This window comes from Triticum aestivum, chromosome 5D, assembly GCF_018294505.1.
Source record: "Triticum aestivum cultivar Chinese Spring chromosome 5D, IWGSC CS RefSeq v2.1, whole genome shotgun sequence".
Lineage (NCBI taxonomy): Eukaryota > Viridiplantae > Streptophyta > Magnoliopsida > Poales > Poaceae > Triticum > Triticum aestivum.
Genome location: NC_057808.1, coordinates 200,030,467 through 200,051,082, shown reverse-complemented (window position 1 = coordinate 200,051,082; position 20,616 = coordinate 200,030,467). Strand labels below are relative to the sequence as shown.

General features: G+C 47.3%; 2 protein-coding genes across 2 annotated transcripts; one reads left to right on the top strand and one right to left on the bottom strand.

Moving 5' to 3' along the window:
* The first annotated feature begins 9,294 nt into the window (after window positions 1–9,294).
* On the top strand, window positions 9,295–13,093 carry LOC123120055 (probable methyltransferase PMT24). The gene is made up of 4 exons (XM_044540067.1): window positions 9,295–9,614; window positions 9,706–12,118; window positions 12,204–12,476; window positions 12,547–13,093. The coding sequence occupies exons 2-4, from the start codon at window positions 9,750–9,752 to the stop codon at window positions 12,956–12,958; spliced, it is 3,054 nt and encodes a 1,017-aa protein (XP_044396002.1). The 5' UTR covers window positions 9,295–9,614; window positions 9,706–9,749; the 3' UTR covers window positions 12,959–13,093.
* A 108-nt stretch (window positions 13,094–13,201) lies between these two features.
* Window positions 13,202–19,751, bottom strand: LOC123120056 (DEAD-box ATP-dependent RNA helicase 27). Its single transcript, XM_044540068.1, has 12 exons — window positions 19,282–19,751; window positions 18,905–19,090; window positions 18,339–18,524; window positions 15,633–15,716; window positions 15,481–15,522; window positions 15,301–15,390; window positions 14,921–15,220; window positions 14,795–14,833; window positions 14,610–14,714; window positions 14,462–14,530; window positions 14,251–14,376; window positions 13,202–13,690 (listed from the first exon to the last, which is right to left on the bottom strand). The coding sequence occupies exons 1-12, from the start codon at window positions 19,612–19,614 to the stop codon at window positions 13,508–13,510; spliced, it is 1,743 nt and encodes a 580-aa protein (XP_044396003.1). The 5' UTR covers window positions 19,615–19,751; the 3' UTR covers window positions 13,202–13,507.
* Between the last annotated feature and the right edge of the window lie 865 nt (window positions 19,752–20,616).

Below are 20,616 nucleotides of genomic sequence, written 5' to 3'. Positions count from 1 at the left end.
ATTTATGCTTTAGAGTTGTGTTGTGATATCTTCCCGTGAGTCCCTGATCTTGATCGTACACATTTGCGTGCATGATTAGTGTACGGTCAAATCGGGGGCGTCACAAGTTGGTATCAGAGCCAACTGCCTGTAGGAATCCCCCTTCCACACTCCTTGGCCGAAGTCGAGTCTAGTCATTGAAAAACTTTTACTAACATGGCTGTGTGGCTTACGGGCCCACGTCGCCATTGGGTGGTAGTAGGATCTTTTATTCCTCAACCTATACTCTGGGACTCTGACATCTCTTCTATTCGGGTTAAATGAATTTTGCTAAATCTAACATTAGGATCTCGTTATCACTTTCACCCGGAGAGCCCCTTATTACTGATGATCGTCTGCTGCACGTGAAGACCCTGAAGATACTCCCCGCTGATAACCCGAGAACTTGTGTTCATCGCTTTTACAATTCCCTTTCATCGGTAAACTCCTATGGATAACCACGTATACTCGCTATTCATACAATGTTTCCCGGTTGATCTTGTTACTACAAGATACCCCGTAATTCCCTCTGTTGTTACGAGAATCCTTTGAGCTTACTGCCTTGCTGTTCTTTGTCACCTGAATACCCCTACGGATAATTCTCGCACTTACCGAGTATCCGCTCATCCCCAGTTGATTCAAGTATTTCACAAAAGTGTTCAAAATACCATTCGATCTTCCGAAAATCCTCAGGAGCCTTTTGCTCTTGAAATTCTTGCTTACTTGCATTATGATTAATCTTAAGTCTCGTAATCTTATTGGCATCCCTTGCCATTATCATTTGAGTCTGTTGATTCAATATGTTGCGATGCTCGCATTCCTCAGTCGAATCCTAGAATTCATCCTTCCGGCTCAGATGTCATTTGAACAGGAGCTGGTTCTCGACTAATCAAATTACTGTCGATTGAATCCCTAAGGCTATTCAACTTATCCATCCCTAATCAGAGCATTGCTTCGGATCCCTTGATTTGGAAATCATAATTCCTTTGCCTTTGAGCTTTGAGTTAGTCAGTTGTTTCTATAATCTGATCTCCTTGCATTCTTCTTCCTCTAGTGGAGTACCGTTGCTCACGTCAGATCCCTTGTGGACTACCAGATCCTTTGTTGGATTTTATCCGACAGCATCCTTCTTATTCAATAAGCCTGTGAGCTTTTCCTCGGATACATAATGCCTTTGGTAAATTGTATCCTCTGCTTTGTCAACCATGCTCTACTTTTGAGCTTGTGTTATTTACTCCTGAAGTTTGTAGTATATCTTTCTACGATGCCCCGATGGGTTGAACCTATGCCTTCCTTAATCTGTGTGAACCCGAAAGATTTCGCGGGACATACTTATCTGGTATTGCACCAGGTAAAACTTTCAACAACTAATGTCATTATCAAAATACGAGAGGCGAATGGAAGGTTATGCATTGAAGAAGTGGGAGTCGACCTTGAACCCTGTGTTCATGCCCATGGACACGATGTATAACTTATCATGGAAGCTGCTTGTAAAAATAATTACCCCCTTGTAATAAGTTCATCTGGTATCCGTGGATGTGGTTCCGACCATGTTTCTCCTTAATTCCGTTTCTCGTGCAAGTTTGAGCACTTGTCTTCTGCAGGGCAATACCCTAGTCCAACCTTTACCTTGATCTGTCATCGAGTATTACCCCCTAGTATCTCGAGATTATCAAGGAACTGCATAACTTCTTATGAGTTTTTCATCAAGTGCTACATTCTCACTGATTCCAATTTTCCACGGGCTCTGAGTTATTAGTCACTCGAGAACACCGATAACTGAATCGATTCCGCACTCCGATTCAATAACTCTAAGTAATTCTTGTTGCTTACGAGTTTAATAATCCTTCAAGTCATTCCTAGCCTCATCGGCTATATCATAATCGTGCAAACTTTTTAACTGTGCTACCTGGTCCTTAACCTCGGAGCACAACTTTCGACGATGAGCTAAGCTTACGTCGATTTTCCTCGTCATAGCATTTCGCCTTGAACAGCAAGCTTGATTTCGAGTTTGTGTCGTACCCATGGTTCCAATAACCTTTCGCTTTCATCATTCCTTTAACTTGATGTCATCGTCGATCAATTACATCTTCTTGAAAACCTCTCGACAAATTTGTCGTGATCATTGTCAACAATTTGACTTCTTCCAAGTTGTGTGTCGAAATTCAGGATGAGAAATACCATCCTTGCCCCTCGATGAATTGTGTTATCATCGACAACATTCTTGCCTCCCCTCAACACAAACTTGTTCATATTTTGTGTAGTATCTTGATTTCCTTGCTAACCAGCTTATGTTATGTTCTACCTTGGAGTATTACCATCTTTTATGTCAAGGATATTGTGAGAATTTCTCCACCTCTTGAGAATTCTTGATATAGTAATACTTCTTGCCATCTCCATTTGTTTTCTGATCCCCGTGTTGTTCCTAACCATAAAACCGACAATTGAACTATGATGTGCGACTTCAAAACTTCTAGCAACCCTATTGCTTTGAAGTTAATGGTCGATATTTCATTCTTAGACCATTGGTTATCGAATCACCGTTCTAACATTGATCATTCTACCTAAGCCCATATTTCGGGTGCACCTTTCAATCAATGTTTAATTGAGTATGTTTTCCTCGAGCATACCTCACTATATCATTTGATCTGACAAATGTTATCTCCTTGTTCACATAAGTGTGGAAATCCCTCTTTTTGGAAATCTCGAGGAATTGTCGCTGAGTTCATCAGCCACCCCCTCATCCTCCCCTTGGTTTAATGATGAACCCTTGTTTCGGAACTTGCTTTCATAGTTCATTTCCCGAGAATCTTACAATGTCATCCCATCAATTTGTGTTGCACCTTTCTTCTCAAACATCCTGAGTCTGAGGTATCCTGACACCAATGAGATCTGAACCTCGGTCAGATATGATGGTTGGAACATAATTCCAAGAGTTATAATGTTGGTCTTTATATGACCCGGTAAGGTTATGTCATGCATAGCGCACCTGGCCGGAGGCCCTATTGTTACAGATTCCTGTTCAGCAAGGTTATCCATTCTTCCATGAGGAAATTGTAAGACTTATTCTATAAGTTGTTTCTGATGGATCCTTTTTGTTTCCAAAGTCTGATCTTCACCTGTTGACCATGTCAATGCTATCTCGAAGCATGTCTATGGTACTCCGATTTTCAACAGGAACATTTGAAGCCCAATGCTAAATGTTTCCTGCTCAATTATCCAAACACCGTTGTATGGGTAATGTCATGAAATTTTCTCTCCCGTACCTAAAGAGTTTTCTACATTATATCATGTCATGGATATCATGCTCTGGTTGTCCTTGGGAAGGATGTACCCTTGAAATATGTGTTTAAACACATTTTCCTTTCCATTCTTCTGTTTAATCTGATAATCATATTTTCCTTTCCATTGTTTGGGTTAACCTTTCTGGTGATCTATATGGTCTAAGCAGTAATATTCTCCCGCTTATGTAAACACCTCGGTGTACAACTCTGACAGTAAGACCCTGTTGCTTTTGTTGATGACATTCCGGTAACCACCGATGGATGAGAACCTTGCCTATTGGTCCGCCTCGTTCAACGAGCAGGAAAATGGTTCTCTTTGTCCCTCGCCCTTGGTACCAACGTTGTTGCCAACATAACTGATAGGCTACCCTCTGACATGTCTTGCTATCATGACCGTGTAAGATGCCAACGGCCTTTCTACTTTTAACCCACATGGTGGGCCCATAACCCACAGTTCCACAGGATCGAAACCTGACTCTCCTGTACACCCCTGTTGCCAAAGCTATTCATTTTGCTTGACTTCGTAAGTAATTCACGGGTCACCTTCCTAGTGCTCAATTTTGGTATCAGACACAATACTTATTCCCGTTGCTCAGAACCCTTCAGGCAGCAAACGATTGTCTGCCCGCTCGAAACTTCCCCACGATACCTCCTTACTTTGCTCTCGATATTGTCTTAAATTTCCATTCGAGAGTTACTTTCCGCCACCTTCCCCGATGTTATCAACCAGATAGTCAACCGTTCAGAGGCCTATTATTCTGAAGTTACCCCTTGTCCTTCGTAAGTACGATGGAGTTTCCGAAGGAAGGAGGCTGACTTCATCATGATGACCTGGAGCAGAGAAATGAAGACATCAACATTAGGGATCAACTTCTTCGAGAAGAGCAAGCAAGACCGAGAAGATTCGTTAGAATTTCGTAACCAGACCTTTCCCCTTACTCCCCCTCTTAAATCTCGGGACGAGATTTCTTGTAGTGGAGGAGAATTGTGACGCCCGGATAATTAAGCTACAGTAACTTTCTACTAATGATGCCACGTCACCTCGATCACTGTAGTTAATCCCGCGTTAGTTCAAAAACCAATTCAAATTCAAAATTGAATAAAAGGCAAACAACAAAAGTTTTCAAACTTTAAAACTAAAATGTTCGGGTTGTGCCAAATAATGCGTAGATAATTATGGTGGAGAACCACACTTTTATAAAATGTTCAAATATTCAAATGGTAATAAAACAGTAGCAAAACTATTATTTAAATACTTTAAATACTCAACAATTACAAAATATTTTATTTTAGGTGCCAAGTTAATTGTGGTAGTGGACTAATTAGTAATACTAATTTAGGTGCTCATTTGGCATTTTACAAAACTAAAATAAAATGTAACTAAAATAAAACAGAAAAGAAACACACAAAAAATGAAAAGAAAACCCCCGGCCAATTGGGCTTTGGCCCACCAGGCCGCAACCCACCGGGCCGCCAGGCCGGCCCACCCTGCCGCGCACCTCCCCCACTCCCCCTTATCCACTCCCTCCCCCAAACCCTAACCTACCCCACGCACCCGATCCCCCCCCCACTTTCCTTGGCGCCCCCCTCTCCCCGATCTGGACGCGCCGCCCCCGATCCCATCGTCATCGCCGACGGCCGGCGCCGCCTCGCCGAGCCTAACGCCGCCCGGTGCCGCCCCGCGCCCCTGACGCCGGCGCTCGTCCCCGGCGCCACCCCGACGCCCCACCTCGTCGCTCGCTGGACTGCCCCGCCCCGCCTCTCCATCGCCGGCCGACCCCGGACCTCACCGCCGTCCGCCTCGTCCTCCTCCCCGTCGCCGCCATCGCGCCTCGCCGCCAAACTCCCCTGCAACGGGGGTGAGAACCCCATTCCCCCTGCTTCCCTTTCCCCGCCGTCCCGCACATCCACCGTCGTGCTCGGCCATCGCCAACCTCGCAGCCCGCGCGCCTCGCTCCCTACGGCCTCGCCCGCGGTTGCTACCGCCGCGCTCAGCACGCCGGCCACCCCTGTCCCCTGCCCCGCCCGCCGTTTCGCACCTCCCCTGCTGATGCTCGCCCGTGCGCAGGGCTGCTGCTGTGCCTGGCCATCGTGCGTCGCCGCGCCCCTGTGCACTCCGCCGGCGCCGCCGCGTCCCTTCCCCGCTCGCGCCACACCCGTGTTCGCCCTGCCCAGCGCTCGCTGGCCGCCGGTCACCTGCCAACCACGCTCCGGCCACGGCCTCGCCCACAGTCGTGTGTGCGTGAGCGTGTGTTTGGCCGGTTGTGCCCCTGACCACCAGGGGCTGTTAAGAACGAACAAAGAAATGAACGAATTTAAATGTTAAATAAAATAATTAATATGCTAATTAATTACTTAATTAGTTAATTAGGTAATTAGCATAATATAACTCAATAACAGATGGGCCCCACTGTTAATTAAGCAAGATTTTCTAAACTACTAAAGTTAGAGTCAATGACATGCGGACCCACTTCTACTATTCACTGGTTGACTAGTCTCTGTTGACTTGGTCAACTGGGCCCTCTGGCCCATCTGTCAGCCGCATGTGCATAGTGGTGGGTGCACTTCTGTGTACTCGTAGCATTTGCTGATTATTTTCATAGTAATAATCATAGTATTAGAAAATCAATTAAAACTTTGAAAATTTAATATAAAATAAACCGTAGCTCGGATTAAAATACTTTGTACATGAAAGTTGCTCAGAACGATGAAACGAATCCGAATACGCAGTCTGTTCGTCTGCCACACATCCCTAGCATAGCAAACCAGCAACTTTCCCCCTCCGGTCCATTTGTCCGAAAACGCGAAACATCGGGAATACTTTCCCGGTTGTTCCCCCCCTTCGCCGGTACCACCTACTGCCGCGTTAGGGCACACCTAGCACCGCTCATTGTCATGTCACGCATCGTCATGCTTATGTTTGCATTGTATTTACTGTTTCTTCCCCCTCTTCTCTCCGGTAGACTACGAGACCGACACTGCTACTGTCCAGTTCGACTACGGAGTTGACGACCCCTCCTACTTGCCAGAGCAACCAGGCAAGCCCCCCCCCCCTTGATCACCAGATATCGCCTATTCATCTCTATACTGCTTGCATTAGAGTAGTGTAGCATGTTACTGCTTTCCGTTAATCCTATACTGATGCATAGCCTGCCCTTGCTTCTACTGTTGCTACCTTTACCTGCAATCCTACATGCTTAGTATAGGGTGCTAGTTTTCCATCAGTGGCCCTACATTCTTGTCAGTCTGTTGTGCTATACTATCGGGCTGTGATCACCTGGGCGGTGATCACGGGTATATACTATATACTTTATATACATGACACATGTGGTGACTAAAGTCGGGTCGGCTCGAGGAGTACCCGCAAGTGATGTTGATGAGGGGGCTGAAAGGACAGGTGGCTCCATCCCGATAGAGGTGGGCCTGGGTTCCTGACGGCCCCCGACTGTTGCTTTATGGCGGAGCGACAGGGCAGGTTGAGACCACCCAGGAGAGAGGTGGGCCTGGCCCTGGTCGGCGTTCGCGGTTACTTCAAATAACACGCTTAACGAGTTCTGAGTATTTGATCTGAGTCTGGCCATTTGGTCTATACGCACTAACCATCTACGTGGGAGTAGTTATGGGCATCCCGGCGTCGTGGTATCAGCCGAAGCCTTCGTGACGTCAGCGACTGAGTGGCGCGCGCCGCATTGGACCGTAAGCTCACGCTTGTATTAAGGGGGCTAGGTCTGCTTCCGGCCGCGTACGCAACGTGCAGGTGTGCAATGGGCGATGGGCCCAGACCCCTGCGCGCATAGGGTTTAGACCGGCGTGCTGACCTCTCTGTTGTGCCTAGGTAGGGCTGCGACGTGTTGATCTTACGAGGCCGGGCATGACCCAGGAAAGTGTGTCCGGCCAAATGGGATCGAGCGTGTTGGGTTATGTGGTGCACCCCTGAAGGGAAGTTTATCTATTCGAATAGCCGTGTCCCTCGGTAAAAGGACGACCCAGAGTTGTACCTTGATCTTATGACAACTAGAACTGGATACTTAATAAAACACACCCTTCCAAGTGCCAGATATAACCCGGTGATCGCTCTCTAACAGGGTGACGAGGAGGGGATCGCCGGGTAGGATTACGCTATGCGATGCTACTTGGAGGACTTCAATCTACTCTCTTCTACATGCTGCAAGATGGAGGCTGCCAGAAGCGTAGTCTTCGACAGGACTAGCTATCCCCCTCTTTTCTGGCGTTCTGCAGTTCAGTCCACCGATATGGCCCTTTACACATATACCCATGCATATGTAGTGTAGCTCCTTGCTTGCGAGTACTTTGGATGAGTACTCACGGTTGCTTCTCTCCCTCTTTCCCCCTTTCCTTTCTACCTGGTTGTCGCAACCAGATGCTGGAGTCCAGGAGCTAGAGATCCCGAGGATGATTCTACGTGGAGTTCGGCTTCGAGGAGTAGTTAGGAGGTCCCAGGCAGGAGGCCTTGCCTTTTCGATCGTTGCTACTTTTGTGCTAGCCTTCTTAAGGCAGACTTGTTTAACTTATGTCTATACTCTGATATTGTTGCTTCTGCTGACTCGTCTATGATCGAGCACTTGTATTCGAGCCCTCGAGGCCCCGGGCTTGTATTATGATGCTTGTATGACTTATTTATGCTTTAGAGTTGAGTTGTGTTGTGATATCTTCTCGTGAGTCCCTGATCTTGATCGTACACATTTGCGTGCATGATTAGTGTACGGTCAAATCGGGGGCGTCACACCAAGTCCCGTAGGTGTCTTCTGGTCCAAAAAAAATCATCGCGAAAGTTTTATTCCGTTTGGACTCCGTTTGATATTCCTTTTCTGCGAAACTCAAAAACAATGAAAAAACAGAAACTGTCACTGGGCTCTAGGTTAATATGTTAGTCTCAAAAATAATATAAAATAGCATATTAATGCACATAAAACATTGAAAACAGATAATATAATAGGATGGAACAATAAAAAATTATAGATACGTTGGAGACGTATCAAGGATCACTTCAAAAATGTTGTCTTCATATCACCTAAACCCCTCTTAAGAGTAAGGTGTTCCCATGACTCAATTAAGAAGAAAAAGGAACTACTAAAAAACTAAGTCTTCACGCCCCAATTCTTCGTCTAATTCTTCATAAGTGTGCACCGAAATTATCAATGTTTTCATGCATTTTTAGGGGTCGTCTAGGACAGTTAAAACAAATCTTTAGGGACTTTCACCCGTATATACTTATAACACATTAGTCCCTTAAAAAAATTGTGGTCAATACTTCAAAATCACAAAAGGAGCACTAGATACACTTACAAGTGACACAAATTCAAGCAAATTTGTAAGAGTTGAAAGCAATCTAAATGACTCAAAATGCAAAGCAAGTGATCACAAAGGTGGGAGGGAGAGAGATTTTGGGTGGCAACGCTAGGGTATGGAGGTGCACCTACTACGCAGGGTGAAGCCCGTGTGTGCGTGTTGCTACTAAGTTGGTTTGATGTTCCTCGTATTTCTCAACTTGCTCTCGACAAAACTCATGGCAGAAACAAGTAGAGGAGGGATAATTTCTTCAATTCAATCAGTTAGGGCTTATATGTTCACTTTGCAGCTGCTGAAAAAGGGGACAATGGTGGTGAAAAGAAGAGAATGGCGTGACTAGTTTAGTTGTTGGGTTTAGTGCTGGTAATAGCTGACATCGTACTGCCGTAGAAGTTATTGAGGGATTTCAGTTAGCTTGCTATATATGCTATGGGTACATTGGGGGTTCAACGCTTGTTCCGTCACCGTTGAGCTTGTTTAGGCTCTGACACTAATCAAGGCTAGGTCGGGCTTAGTCCAGCTGATGGATAGACATGCGCGCGATGTTTTTGCAACAAGATGAGAATTCACCCAGAGTTTTGCATGGCAATGGATGGAGCCACAAAGGGCGTTCCGGGGAGAGTGGCGTTGGTGGTCGGTCACCCCCGTTTCTCCACACTTGGCGCCTCCTGCTACTCCTTTCCCCTCCACCCAATAAAAAGAGCAAGGGACGAGGAGATGCATGCGTGCTTGCTTTGCATGGCCCCTTGCTTCTTGTTGGGAAATAGAAAGGGCTCCGGTAGATCCATTTCAAAGACTTTTATTTCATAATCCATCGCTACGTCTCCAAGCAAAGCGCGCACAAAGCTCGACATCGATCTGCAGCCGCGGTGGTGCACGTCTATATATCTAGTCTATCTTGCTGCCTGCCGGAACGAGGCACCCTTCTCGCTCGCCATCGAATTCGACGCCGGCCAGCACCGGAGCGGCCGATCCGGCGATCCATCGTGCCCGGTCATTGAGGTGCGTCGCCGTTCCAAGACATTTCATGTCGTTTCTTCACATTTGTCCGATCGTGCACGTTTAACTCTTGTTTCTTCACATGATAAGCCAGGCCTAGCGCATGAGCTAGCTGGAACAGGAGCTAGGAAAGGGAAGATGCCGTTGTTTGATCGAGATCGCTACCAGAGGCTGCCGCTGGACGTCGGCGGCGGTGGCGCCCGGCGGCCCGCGTCGTCCTGCGCCACGGCCACGATCGTCCTCTTCGTGGGGCTCTGCCTCGTCGCCGCGTGGATGATGGCGCCCACGAGCAACGTCCCGATGGGCGTCTCACCGGACAAGGCCGGGGAGGACACGGACGTCGGCTTGACCCGCAGCGTCGTCAAGGGTGGCGACGCCGACATTACACAGGCAACAGACAAGGCCGCCAAGGAGGACCACGACGGTCCGGCCGTGCAAACGACGGAGGTCGACCAGAGCGCAGAGAAGACGGATGCCGATGCCAGCAGCACCACCGCAGGCAAGCCCGACGGCGACACCGTAGCCGGGGTCGAGTCGCCGTCCAAGAACCTCACATCCTCTCACGACAGCGGCATGACGGAAGGCGGGGATGTGGCCAAGCCGGAGGAAGACCGCGACAAGAATGTCCAGAATAACACGGAGGAGGCGACGACCGACAAGAGCGCCGAGGATGCATCGACAGGCACGAACCAGAGCAGCGGCAACAACGCCGACCAGAACACGGAGGCGGCGACGACCGACAAGGGCGCCGAGGATGCGTCGACAGGCACGAACCAGAGCGGCGGCAACAACGCCGAGCAAAACACGGAGGAGGCAACGACCGACAAGAGCGCCGAGGATCCGTCGACAGGCACGAACCAGAGCGGCGGCAACAACGCCGAGCAGAACACGGAGGAGGCGACGACTGACAAGAGCGACGAGGATGTGTCAACAGGCACAAACCAGAGCGGCGGCAACAACGCCGAGCAGAACACGGAGGAGGCACCTAGAGACACGACGGACACCGGTGACCAGATTGATAAAAGCTCCGACACTACGGAGACCGGCGGCCAGGGCGAGAAGAACGTCGAGGCGGCGCCCACCGAGAAGAAGGGTGAGACAGAAGATAACATCACCAACAAGAACGCCGAAGAGACGCCGGCCTATGCAAAAGAAGCTGGCGACGACGGCACGGAGAAGAACCAGACAGCCTTCGACGACCGGACCGGCGACGATGCGGCCACCGGCGCTGCATCCAAGAACCAAACGTTCGTCGACAAGAAGGACACGCCCAGGAACCAGACAACTACAACGGTAGAGGACACACTCTCTGAAGAAGACGGGATGGTTCTAACGAACAGTAGTACCGCCAACCAAGGCGAAGAGAGGCCAGTGACGGAGCCGGTGACCGGCGGCGACACAGAAACGGCAGAGCTGCTGCCGAGCGGGCAGGCGGAGCTGCTCAACGAGACGACGACGGCTGAGCAGGACGTCACGTTCCCGACACAGGCGACGGAGTCGAGCGAGGAGAAGGCGCAGAACAGCAGGAAGGAGCACAAGAACAAAGGCAACGTGGTGGTCGTCGTCGGCGAGTCGTCCACGGAGGAGGCCTCGTACGTGTGGAAGCTGTGCAACACGAGCGCCGGCGCGGACTACATCCCGTGCCTGGACAACGAGGCGGCCATCAAGGGGCTCAAGAGCAACAAGCACTACGAGCACCGCGAGCGGCACTGCCCGTCCCCAGCGCCGTCATGCCTGGTGCCGCTGCCGGAGGGCTACCGGCAACCGATCCCGTGGCCGGAAAGCCGCGAGAGGATCTGGTACAACAACGTGCCGCACACCAAGCTGGCGCTGTACAAGGGGCACCAAAACTGGGTGAAGGTCTCCGACGACGGCGAGCACCTGGTGTTCCCGGGCGGCGGCACGCAGTTCCTGAACGGGGCGCCGCACTACATCGACGTGATCCAGGAGGCGCTCCCGGCGGTGGCGTGGGGGACGCGCAGCCGCGTGGCGCTTGACGTCGGCTGCGGCGTGGCAAGCTTGGGCGGGTACCTGTTCGACAAGGACGTGCTGGCCATGTCGTTTGCGCCCAAGGACGAGCACGAGGCGCAGGTGCAGTTCGCGCTGGAGCGCGGGATCCCGGCCATCTCCGCCGTGATGGGCACGAAGCGGCTCCCCTTCCCCGGCGGCGCCTACGACGTGGTGCACTGCGCGCGGTGCCGCGTGCCGTGGCACATCGAGGGAGGCAAGCTGCTGCTGGAGGCGAACCGGCTGCTCCGGCCCGGAGGGCTGTTCGTGTGGTCAGCGACGCCGGTGTACCGGAAGGACGCGGAGAACGTGGGGATCTGGCAAGCCATGGCTGCACTGACCAAGTCCATGTGCTGGGAGATGGTGACGAGGACGAGCGACACGGTGGACCAGACCGCCATGGTCATCTTCAAGAAGCCGTCCAGCAACGAGTGCTACAGCAAGAGGAGCCGGGCGGAGCCGCCGCTGTGCGAGGAGTCGGATGACCCCAACGCAGCATGGTACTACCAATCAAGGCCGCATGATGAGACTGTCTCTTGTTGAATCGCTTGCTCTCATGCTTGTTGCACTGTAATTGCATGGCAGGAACATAACGCTGCAGGCGTGCATGCACAGAGTGGCCACCGAGGCAGCGGCGCGAGGCTCGCGGTGGCCGGAGCAGTGGCCGGAGAGGCTGACGGCGGCGCCCTACTGGCTGAACGAGAGCCAGGTGGGCGTGTACGGCAAGCCCGCGGCGGATGACCTGGCGGCGGACACGAAGCACTGGAGGGAGGCGGTCAACAGCTCGTACCTGAGCGGCATGGGCATCGAGTGGAAGAACGTGAGGAACGTCATCGACATGCGATCCGTCTACGGCGGGTAAGCCCTTCCCTTTCCTTTCCTTTCCTTTCCTTGTGTTGAAGGAGGAGGACATGGCTTGATCGATCAGGTTGGCGGCGGCGCTGCGCGACATGAAGGTGTGGGTGATGAACATCGTGTCGGTGGAGTCGCCGGACACGCTGCCCATCATCTACGAGCGCGGGCTCTTGGGGATGTACCATGACTGGTGCGAGTCCCTGAGCACGTACCCGAGGTCGTACGATCTCGTCCACGCCGACCATCTCTTCTCCAAGCTCAAGTACAGGTGCAAGGTGAGGCTGGTGATGGCGGAGGTGGACCGGATCCTCAGGCCGGAGGGGAAGATGATCGTCCGTGACGACAGGGAGACGGCCGAGGAGGTGGAGAGAATCGCCAAATCTCTGCATTGGGAGGTCCGGATGGCCGTGTCAAACCAGGGGGAGAGGCTGCTCTGCTTCCACAAGACCATGTGGCGACCCACCCAAGTCCAACCACTGGGCTAGGAACACTACTACCAGTACTTTGCAAACACATGAGCATGGCAGCAATAACGAAAATAAGCCTAGGATTCTTCTTGTTCACAAGTTTTGTACTTGTACAAGGAAACTGTTAAGAACATTATCAGGTCTGAAACTCAACACTCGATTTGTATGGTAAAATATTTCACTAATGGCACTACAAAGTATCAACTCCAAAGAACATCTCCTTCCTTCAGGCAACAATAGTGATGGCTCATCATTACTGCATGAACAAAACTGAAGCAAACATCGGCTAAAACACTTGCGATAACAGGGACTGACTGACTGACTGACTCTTTTTGTTTCTCAATCATCCAGGCATTAAGCTAGTACGTAAAATTGCATTACACCCCAGTGCCATAGTATCAAGCTATCTAACAAAATCTTACAGAGCAAAGAAGAGCCTTCCAGACTCTGCCTAACATTAGAGTTTACCGCAAGAGACATCATAAAACACTCAAAGGCATGGTATCAATGCTTAACATTAGAGTTTACCATCATTACAGACCACTCAAAGGCTGGCTGGCTAGCCCTCTAGAATCTTGCAAACTGCCTGTTATCATCACCGCCCTTCCATCCATAAGGATTTGCGGCATTGATACCATGCCTCCTCGCCCCACCATCCACTTTCCTTGTCTTCCGACGTTTAGAAGCGCTGCTCTCCAAGTCGAGGTTCACTTTTGGAGGGTTCTTAAAACAGAATGATGCTGCTACAGCCTGCCGCCACATAACAAGCAATTAGATATGTCAATCAATTTTCCTGCCAAGTCCAAAACTCTAACCATACACGCAATTAACTCACTTCATGCTCATCAAACATAGACATTTATACAAGGTGACAACGACAAATATCAGCTACTTCCCAGCTCACTAACTTCTAAACTAAGCCAACGAAAAAAGAGATTCTGAAAGTGCCAAAGGTGGACAAAATAAAGCAAAATGCCACTAGCACAGAGAGGATAAGGAAGACTAGTGCACAGGTGCCTCTACTCGACAGCTGAAATATTTGGGAAATGCAATGACAGCAAGACAAATTTCCTCCCACATACTAACACGCGCAGTGGATTGTAAAGCAAAATAAAAACATACTCCCTCCGTCCGGAATTACTTGTCGCTGAAATGGATGTATCTTGATGTATTTTAGTTCTAGATACATCCATTTCCATCCATTACTGCGACAAGTAATTCCAGATGGAGGGAGTTGTATACAAGTAAGAACTGGTGGAGCACATGAACCAAATACTGAGTCTTCAGAAAGAACTTGACAGCAATTATACCTTCATATCAAGATCATGAACATTAAAAATGTCCTTCATGGCGTGTGAGTTGTATGCCAAGATGTAGGATCTGTAGGCTTCCTTAGCTGACTGGTTTAGGAAGTAATTCTCGACAACGATGTTCTCCTGCCCAACAACTCAGTTAAAAATTCTGGGCATACTTTTAAAAAATGGATTGGAATAATTTAATTATCACAAAAGATGCACTTACAAGATGTGATTGTAAATTTGGCACATTCTTATTATTGAACTCGTATTCTGTGAGAGAAATCTTGGCTGCCTGCAGACACCATTACATATGTAGTTTCTGTTAACTGTAGAGAGAGAGACAGACAGAGAGATCGTATAAAATTTATTACCTTCAGGTAAATAAGAAACTTCAGTTCTTGTGGCAACAAGAACAATAAGGCGCTTCCTTTGCCTTTTTCACCACGTGCAGTACGACCAACTCTGTGAATGTAATCCTGAAAGTCAAATTTGAATTGGTCAGTACAGTAAAAAGATAAGAGTAGAAAATGTAACTAGAACAGGTAACATCACAAACCTTTGGTTCATCTGGAGGGTCATATTGCACAATATAATCCTAAACAATGGCAATATCATTCAGTTATCAAGGGAAAAGAAGAATTCATTGCACTGGTTTCAATAAAATGTTAGTCAAAAACCTCACCACATCAGGAATATCAAGTCCACGTGCTGCCACATTAGTGCATAATAAGATGCCCTTTTCTGCCTTGCAGAAGTTAAAGAATGTTGTAGTTCGTTTCTGCTGTTTTTGTTTCCCATGGATATCTTCACACTCTATCTGGAGAAAATTTAGAAGCTCTGCATGGAACTTTACTGAGCTACATGATGAAAAGAACACCATGACCTTCTTAGACTGTTTCTTTTTTAGGAAAGCATACAGAACCAAAAACCTCTTGTCGCTAGGAATGACACAATAGCCCTGCTGTAAGCCTTCCACGGTAGCCTGTAGGAGCATCATTGTTATTTTTACTATAGATGTCCTCAATATAGAGAGATGAATGGTGTGGCAAATCATTTTCTTACATTTGATTTACCATCATCAACTGAGATATAAACAGGTTTTTCTTTCCTTTCTTCGTTTTTCTCAAATGACAACTTGGCAAAATCTTCAACCTGTGGATTAAAAATACCAGTAAATTCACGGAGATAGAAAAACATCAAGAATCAACTTAAAAGTTGGGACTTCAGGACAAATCCACCAACCTCTTTCGTTTGTGTCGCAGAAAAAAGAACTGTCTGCCGATTCTGTGCATCATTTATGGTGAATAAAAAGGAATAAATGGTTAAATGTAAAATAAAGTTGATAAACTTTGGTATCAAGTGAGAATTGTCAGACGGGCTCTATGAAAATATACCTGGGGAAGGCGTTTAAATATTTGTTTCATGTCTTCCTCAAAGTTCTGCTCAAGAATGCGATCAGCTTCATCAATTATAAGACACTACAAAAAATAATAGAGTGAGAGATGTCAGAGAGACAAATTAAGAGAGAAAGGGGTCAGGCTCTGCAATAATCACACAGCAATGGCACAACAAATCAAGCAGGCAAGCATTGCATATGCTTCAAATTAGCAGTCCACATTGCTAAAGTAAGGCCCCGTTCGGTTCGTAGGAAAACATAACATAGGAAGGAGAGAAAAAACAGAAACAGAAAAGGAATGCATGTGTGAAACGCTGGAACCAAAAGCACGGGATAGTTGTCAGACCGGGTGTTCGGTTGAGCATAGAAAAATCATAGGAAAGCACTGTACAAACAGTAGCCTTGAGGTATTTTTAAATTGAAGCAAGGCAGCTTTATCTCTGTCTCTCACCTAGCCACTTCACACATCCATCATTTTTTAATCCCCTGATGATACGGCCAGAGAGGCTCGCCTCGGTCTTCCGCCAAAAAATGAGCTCTAGGCGGATTTTTGGATTCCTTTGGAATTGTCACGGGAAGTGCATGTTTCCTCTGGTTTACTGTATGCGTTTCCTGCGTACCGAACGATGCGAAGGGAAATAAACCTCCATAAACAGTGTTCCTTCAAAATTCCTCCACAAATCCTATGAACCGAGCAGGGCCTAAACAGCTGGCCTCGGACATAATCTTGTTGGTATGAATTACGCCTTCCGAGTAAACTGTGTTCCCCTGCTGCGTGTCAGTTAGGTCCAAGAGTCAAGTGTTTGGCATAGGTTCTAAAGACACACTCTCCTCTTAAGAGTCAGCCTCCATACATTGGACGCTCCGGCCTCTAATCTAAAAACCTCAGCATCACCTCACAGCTTGGAGGCAGACTCTATGTAATAAAATAACCAAGCAGTCCCAGCTGTCAGGTTGAGAAGGTTGGCAGACTTGGAGAATTATGCACAGGCTGAGAAGTATGTACTCCCTCCGTCCCATAATATAAGACATTTTTGCAAGCTAAAACAGCTTGCAAAAACATCTTATATTAGGGGACGGAGGGAGTATTTTTTTAATCATTTGGGTTCATCTAAGAGGTGACCTCAGCCTCTATACAGGGCCTGGTATAAAGGCAATGTTACCTCTAAAACACTGTAGGTGCCCTTATGCAAATCAGAGAGGTGCCAGGGCCCTTCATCTCCTTGCATTACCTCGACAATATAACCTACTGCTAGGATGCTCAACTAAATCCCTTTATTTGCTGACTATGGTTTTGATACCAACATGGATATACTCTTAAGCACATAGATACCCACTTAATTCCTACTGAGCTATAATAGCCTAATACACTAGCTTATAGGTTCTTAATTCAAAGATTGAAATTATTAAACTGATGGGGAACATATAGCATATATGATCTTCTTATACTCAAATGTATGTCAAGTAACTTTGGTTGAGATAGCTATTCTGCCCTATCTAAATGATCTTCACCACTCTCTCTCTCTCTACTCTTATATTGGCAAGAACAGATATTCGACACTTGTGATTTAGCTCCTTTATTAAAGTATTTATTTTCCTAATGCAAAATAATCCTATATTAGCTAGCCAGCACGGCTCCTCTCCTAAAACAAATCATTGGTCTTCGGCCTCCTACTTTCTACTCCCTCTCCTCTACCAGACTGCTACTTTGGTACCAGCTGCACATGTTTGTGTTTTATCTCTCTAATGCAGTCTGCTTTTGCCGTTCAGCAAGGCGTGGACCACAGATCCCGACTCTTTCTCTTCCTTGATGAGTAGCAACTTGTGCAGCTAGTTCAGTTCAGATTTTGATTTATATTTTCAGTTTCTTTTTGTATGGACAATGCATGTGGTGTTTAGAAGATGACTCTGTAAACTTCATAGAAGATGCTATTTTTCAAGAGTGACGCATACGCAACACAACCTAACCAAGGCATCTTAATAGAATAAGAAATGCCTAATCATAATGGTTAGTAGTTTCTGAATTATTTACTTGATACATGGAGGGATGAATACAGGTTTCTTCTTCCTTCAGGCCAGTCTAGCTTATTATGTTATCTCTTCAGTAGATATATTGCTCATCTACTTTTGGTACTGATGCCGTTTCCTTTTCCAATTTATGCGTCAGTTATGCAACCAGCTTCAGCAGCTCTGTGAGGCACATCTTGCAGCCACGACAGGCGTGCACGTGCAATGCAATAAATGAAAATCATATGTTAACTTGTCAGTTTAGAAATTGCAAATGGTGAACCCCAAGTGCACAAACAAAACAGATAATGCAAATTTCAGATGATATTACATACGCTGATATGCATTGTAAAAAATAAACATGTTACTCCCTTGGGGGCCACCATTGGTCTTCGGCCTCCTACTTTCTAGACAAATCTAAGATAAGTAATATGGATCGGAGGGAGTACTTTAGATGAGGTTAAAGTTATGACAATGTGCATTGATTTTTCTGTGGCATATACATTCCTGGATGTAATGGTTTAACCAAAAAAAGAGATGGGATTTTAAGGTCATGCATGAACAGAAGACACGAACACGATGATGAATTGATTTGTAACATTTCTGAGTAGCCTGAGATTTTGTTTTCTACACAAGTAAATTTGTAACAAATCTGCTCCGTTCCTTGACAGAAAGGCGGTGTATACTAGTTATTTACCTTTAGTCTTCTATATATGAAACCCTTGGTGTTTTGCAGATGGTCCAACAGCCTGCCTGGTGTAGCTACTAACAAATTGACCCCCTTTGCAAGCTGGTCAGCTTCAGTTCTCCGGCCATTACCACCAATTACATATCCGAGGGTTTGTGAGTGATACTTCATCAATTCCTTAGCAACATTTTGTGTCTGGACCAAAACAAAAATACGTGTGATTAAGAACAGTATAGTACAAAAGTGCAAGGCTTTCAAAAGTTGACTATGGTAATCTGTTCAGTCTCGCTGTCGAAGTAATTTTGGACTAAATGATTTGTCCATATTATTAAAAAGAATGAACAAAAGTACAAAAAAAATTCCACCAAAAAGCATATAGTAATCTAAAAAAATAGTACAGCAAACAACCATGTCCACTATATTTATAAGACCACTCTTTTTCAACAAAGTATAAGCCTATATCAGTTGGCCCATCGGATTTTGATCATTTTACTCATGGTCAGAGTTAGTGGTGCTTACACAGGTAAACTGAACTGCAACAACTGTAGTAGCATGATTTCTCTAGGTAACCATACCTGTATGGCAAGCTCCCTTGTAGGGCAAACCACAATAACTCCTGTGCCATTCCTCGGCGAGAAATGCAGGTTATAGAGAAGCTCAATCGCCGGTATGAGGAACGCAAGGGTCTTCCCTGAGCCAGTCTTGGCAGCTCCCATCACATCCCTTCCTTCCAACAGATGAGGTATCGACCGAGCTTGAATCTGCAAACACAAAAAGGAACAAGGAAATCATGTAGCCAGTCAACACATTTGCACAAAATTCAACATGTACTCCTACATAATCCATATTTTTCTGAAACATACAGCACTTGTGTTCTATTACGAGCTTTCACGGAGACCAGAAAAAAAAAACGAGCCGCGAGTTAAGTTGAATGGTAAGTTCGGGCACGCACCTGGGCGAGGTGGGTGTAGTTCATCTCCCTGATGGCCTTGGCGGTGAGCTCGGAGATGGGGAGCTCCGAGAAGAGCATGCTGGTGAGGATTCCGGAGCCCTCCTTGTCCTTCTTCTTCTTTTTCTCCTTTCCCGTCTCCTGCGCCTCCTTGCCATGCTCATGTTGCTCGTCTCCTGCGTCCGACTGCTGCTGCGGCTGCGGCTGCTCCTCTTGGTTGAATTCCTCGGCAGCGGCGGTCTCGTGGACCGTCTCCTCCTGCTCGGAGTCCGACTCTGGCGGCGGGGCGGCGGGTTTCCGCTTCTTGGAGGATTTGGAGGACTTGGCGGAGCCCATGGTGGCTGCGGCGGCGATGGCAAGGGGAGGCTCGACTTCTAGGGTTTAATGGGTGGGGTCTTCGCGGCGGGAGGTTTTGTGGAGAAGGGAATGGCACGGTCGACTCGACTGGTTCTCGTTAGGTCTGAGTCGACGATATAAAGGTAACCGTCCGATACGGATTATATACGCACCCGATCGTTCGATCGCCCGGCAGTGCGTCCCCCTGGCCTCAGAGCCTTCTCGTGTACCGGGCCACGCCGTGGGCCACGGCACCGCGAGGAAATGGAGGCCTCTGGGCCTTCGGTCGACAGTGTAAGTTGCGTTCGTCCCTAAAAGTGAAGCGCAGCTAGACGCAGCGTTTTGGCTCTCGCGTGCATTTGCATCCGAGGTGACCAGTAAATTCGTTTAAAATAGTAAAAATATCATGTGCTAAATGCTCACGTGCCTGAAATCCGTGTCAAATTTTGTGAAGTTTGAACATTTCAGTAGCTCCCAGAAAAAAAACAAATTTTCAGTTGTAAGAAAGTTTATTGTTCACGTACTGTTTTGACGATTTTATTTTTTTTGCCATGAGCTCCTGAGATGTGCGAACAAGCTGAAATTTGGCACGAACATTACGCATTATAACATCTTCCACCTAAAAAATCAGAATTTTTAGTATTTTTTTGAATTTACTGTTCACCGGGTACAGATGAGCCCGGGCACCGAATTGTATTTCCTAGTGCAGTTTTGGTCCTCTAAAACAAAAGTGAGGCATAGATGTGTTTCCAAGTGAAGTATAGTTGTACTTCTTCAAAAAAGTGTGAAAGCCCACCAAAACTATGGGAAGCACAACCGTGCTTTAACAAAAGTGGTTTTTGAAGCACAGTTTAATATGGTTTTTGAAGCACAACCCTAGTACGGTTCTAGAGCACAAATTTTATTTGAAAAAAAATCATTGAAACATGTTAACATGGGATCTACTTTTGAAGATCTCGACATAAGAAACGCAATAGTGCAAACTGATCGTGACTTGGAGGC

Bases quoted from the DNA above. Each gene is read 5' to 3' on its own strand.
- LOC123120056 (XM_044540068.1), bottom strand. From the start codon at position 19,614: ATGGGCTCCGCCAAGTCCTCCAAATCCTCCAAGAAGCGGAAACCCGCC. The intron at 18,525-18,904 runs GTATGGTTACCT...GTTTTGGTCCAG, and splicing joins CAAGGGAGCTTGCCATACAG to ACACAAAATGTTGCTAAGGA. The intron at 14,377-14,461 runs GTAAGTGCATCT...GTTGTTGGGCAG, and splicing joins CAAATTTACAATCACATCTT to GAGAACATCGTTGTCGAGAA.
- LOC123120055 (XM_044540067.1), top strand. From the start codon at position 9,750: ATGCCGTTGTTTGATCGAGATCGCTACCAGAGGCTGCCGCTGGACGTC. The intron at 12,119-12,203 runs GTACTACCAATC...ATTGCATGGCAG, and splicing joins GATGACCCCAACGCAGCATG to GAACATAACGCTGCAGGCGT. The intron at 12,477-12,546 runs GTAAGCCCTTCC...TTGATCGATCAG, and splicing joins ATGCGATCCGTCTACGGCGG to GTTGGCGGCGGCGCTGCGCG.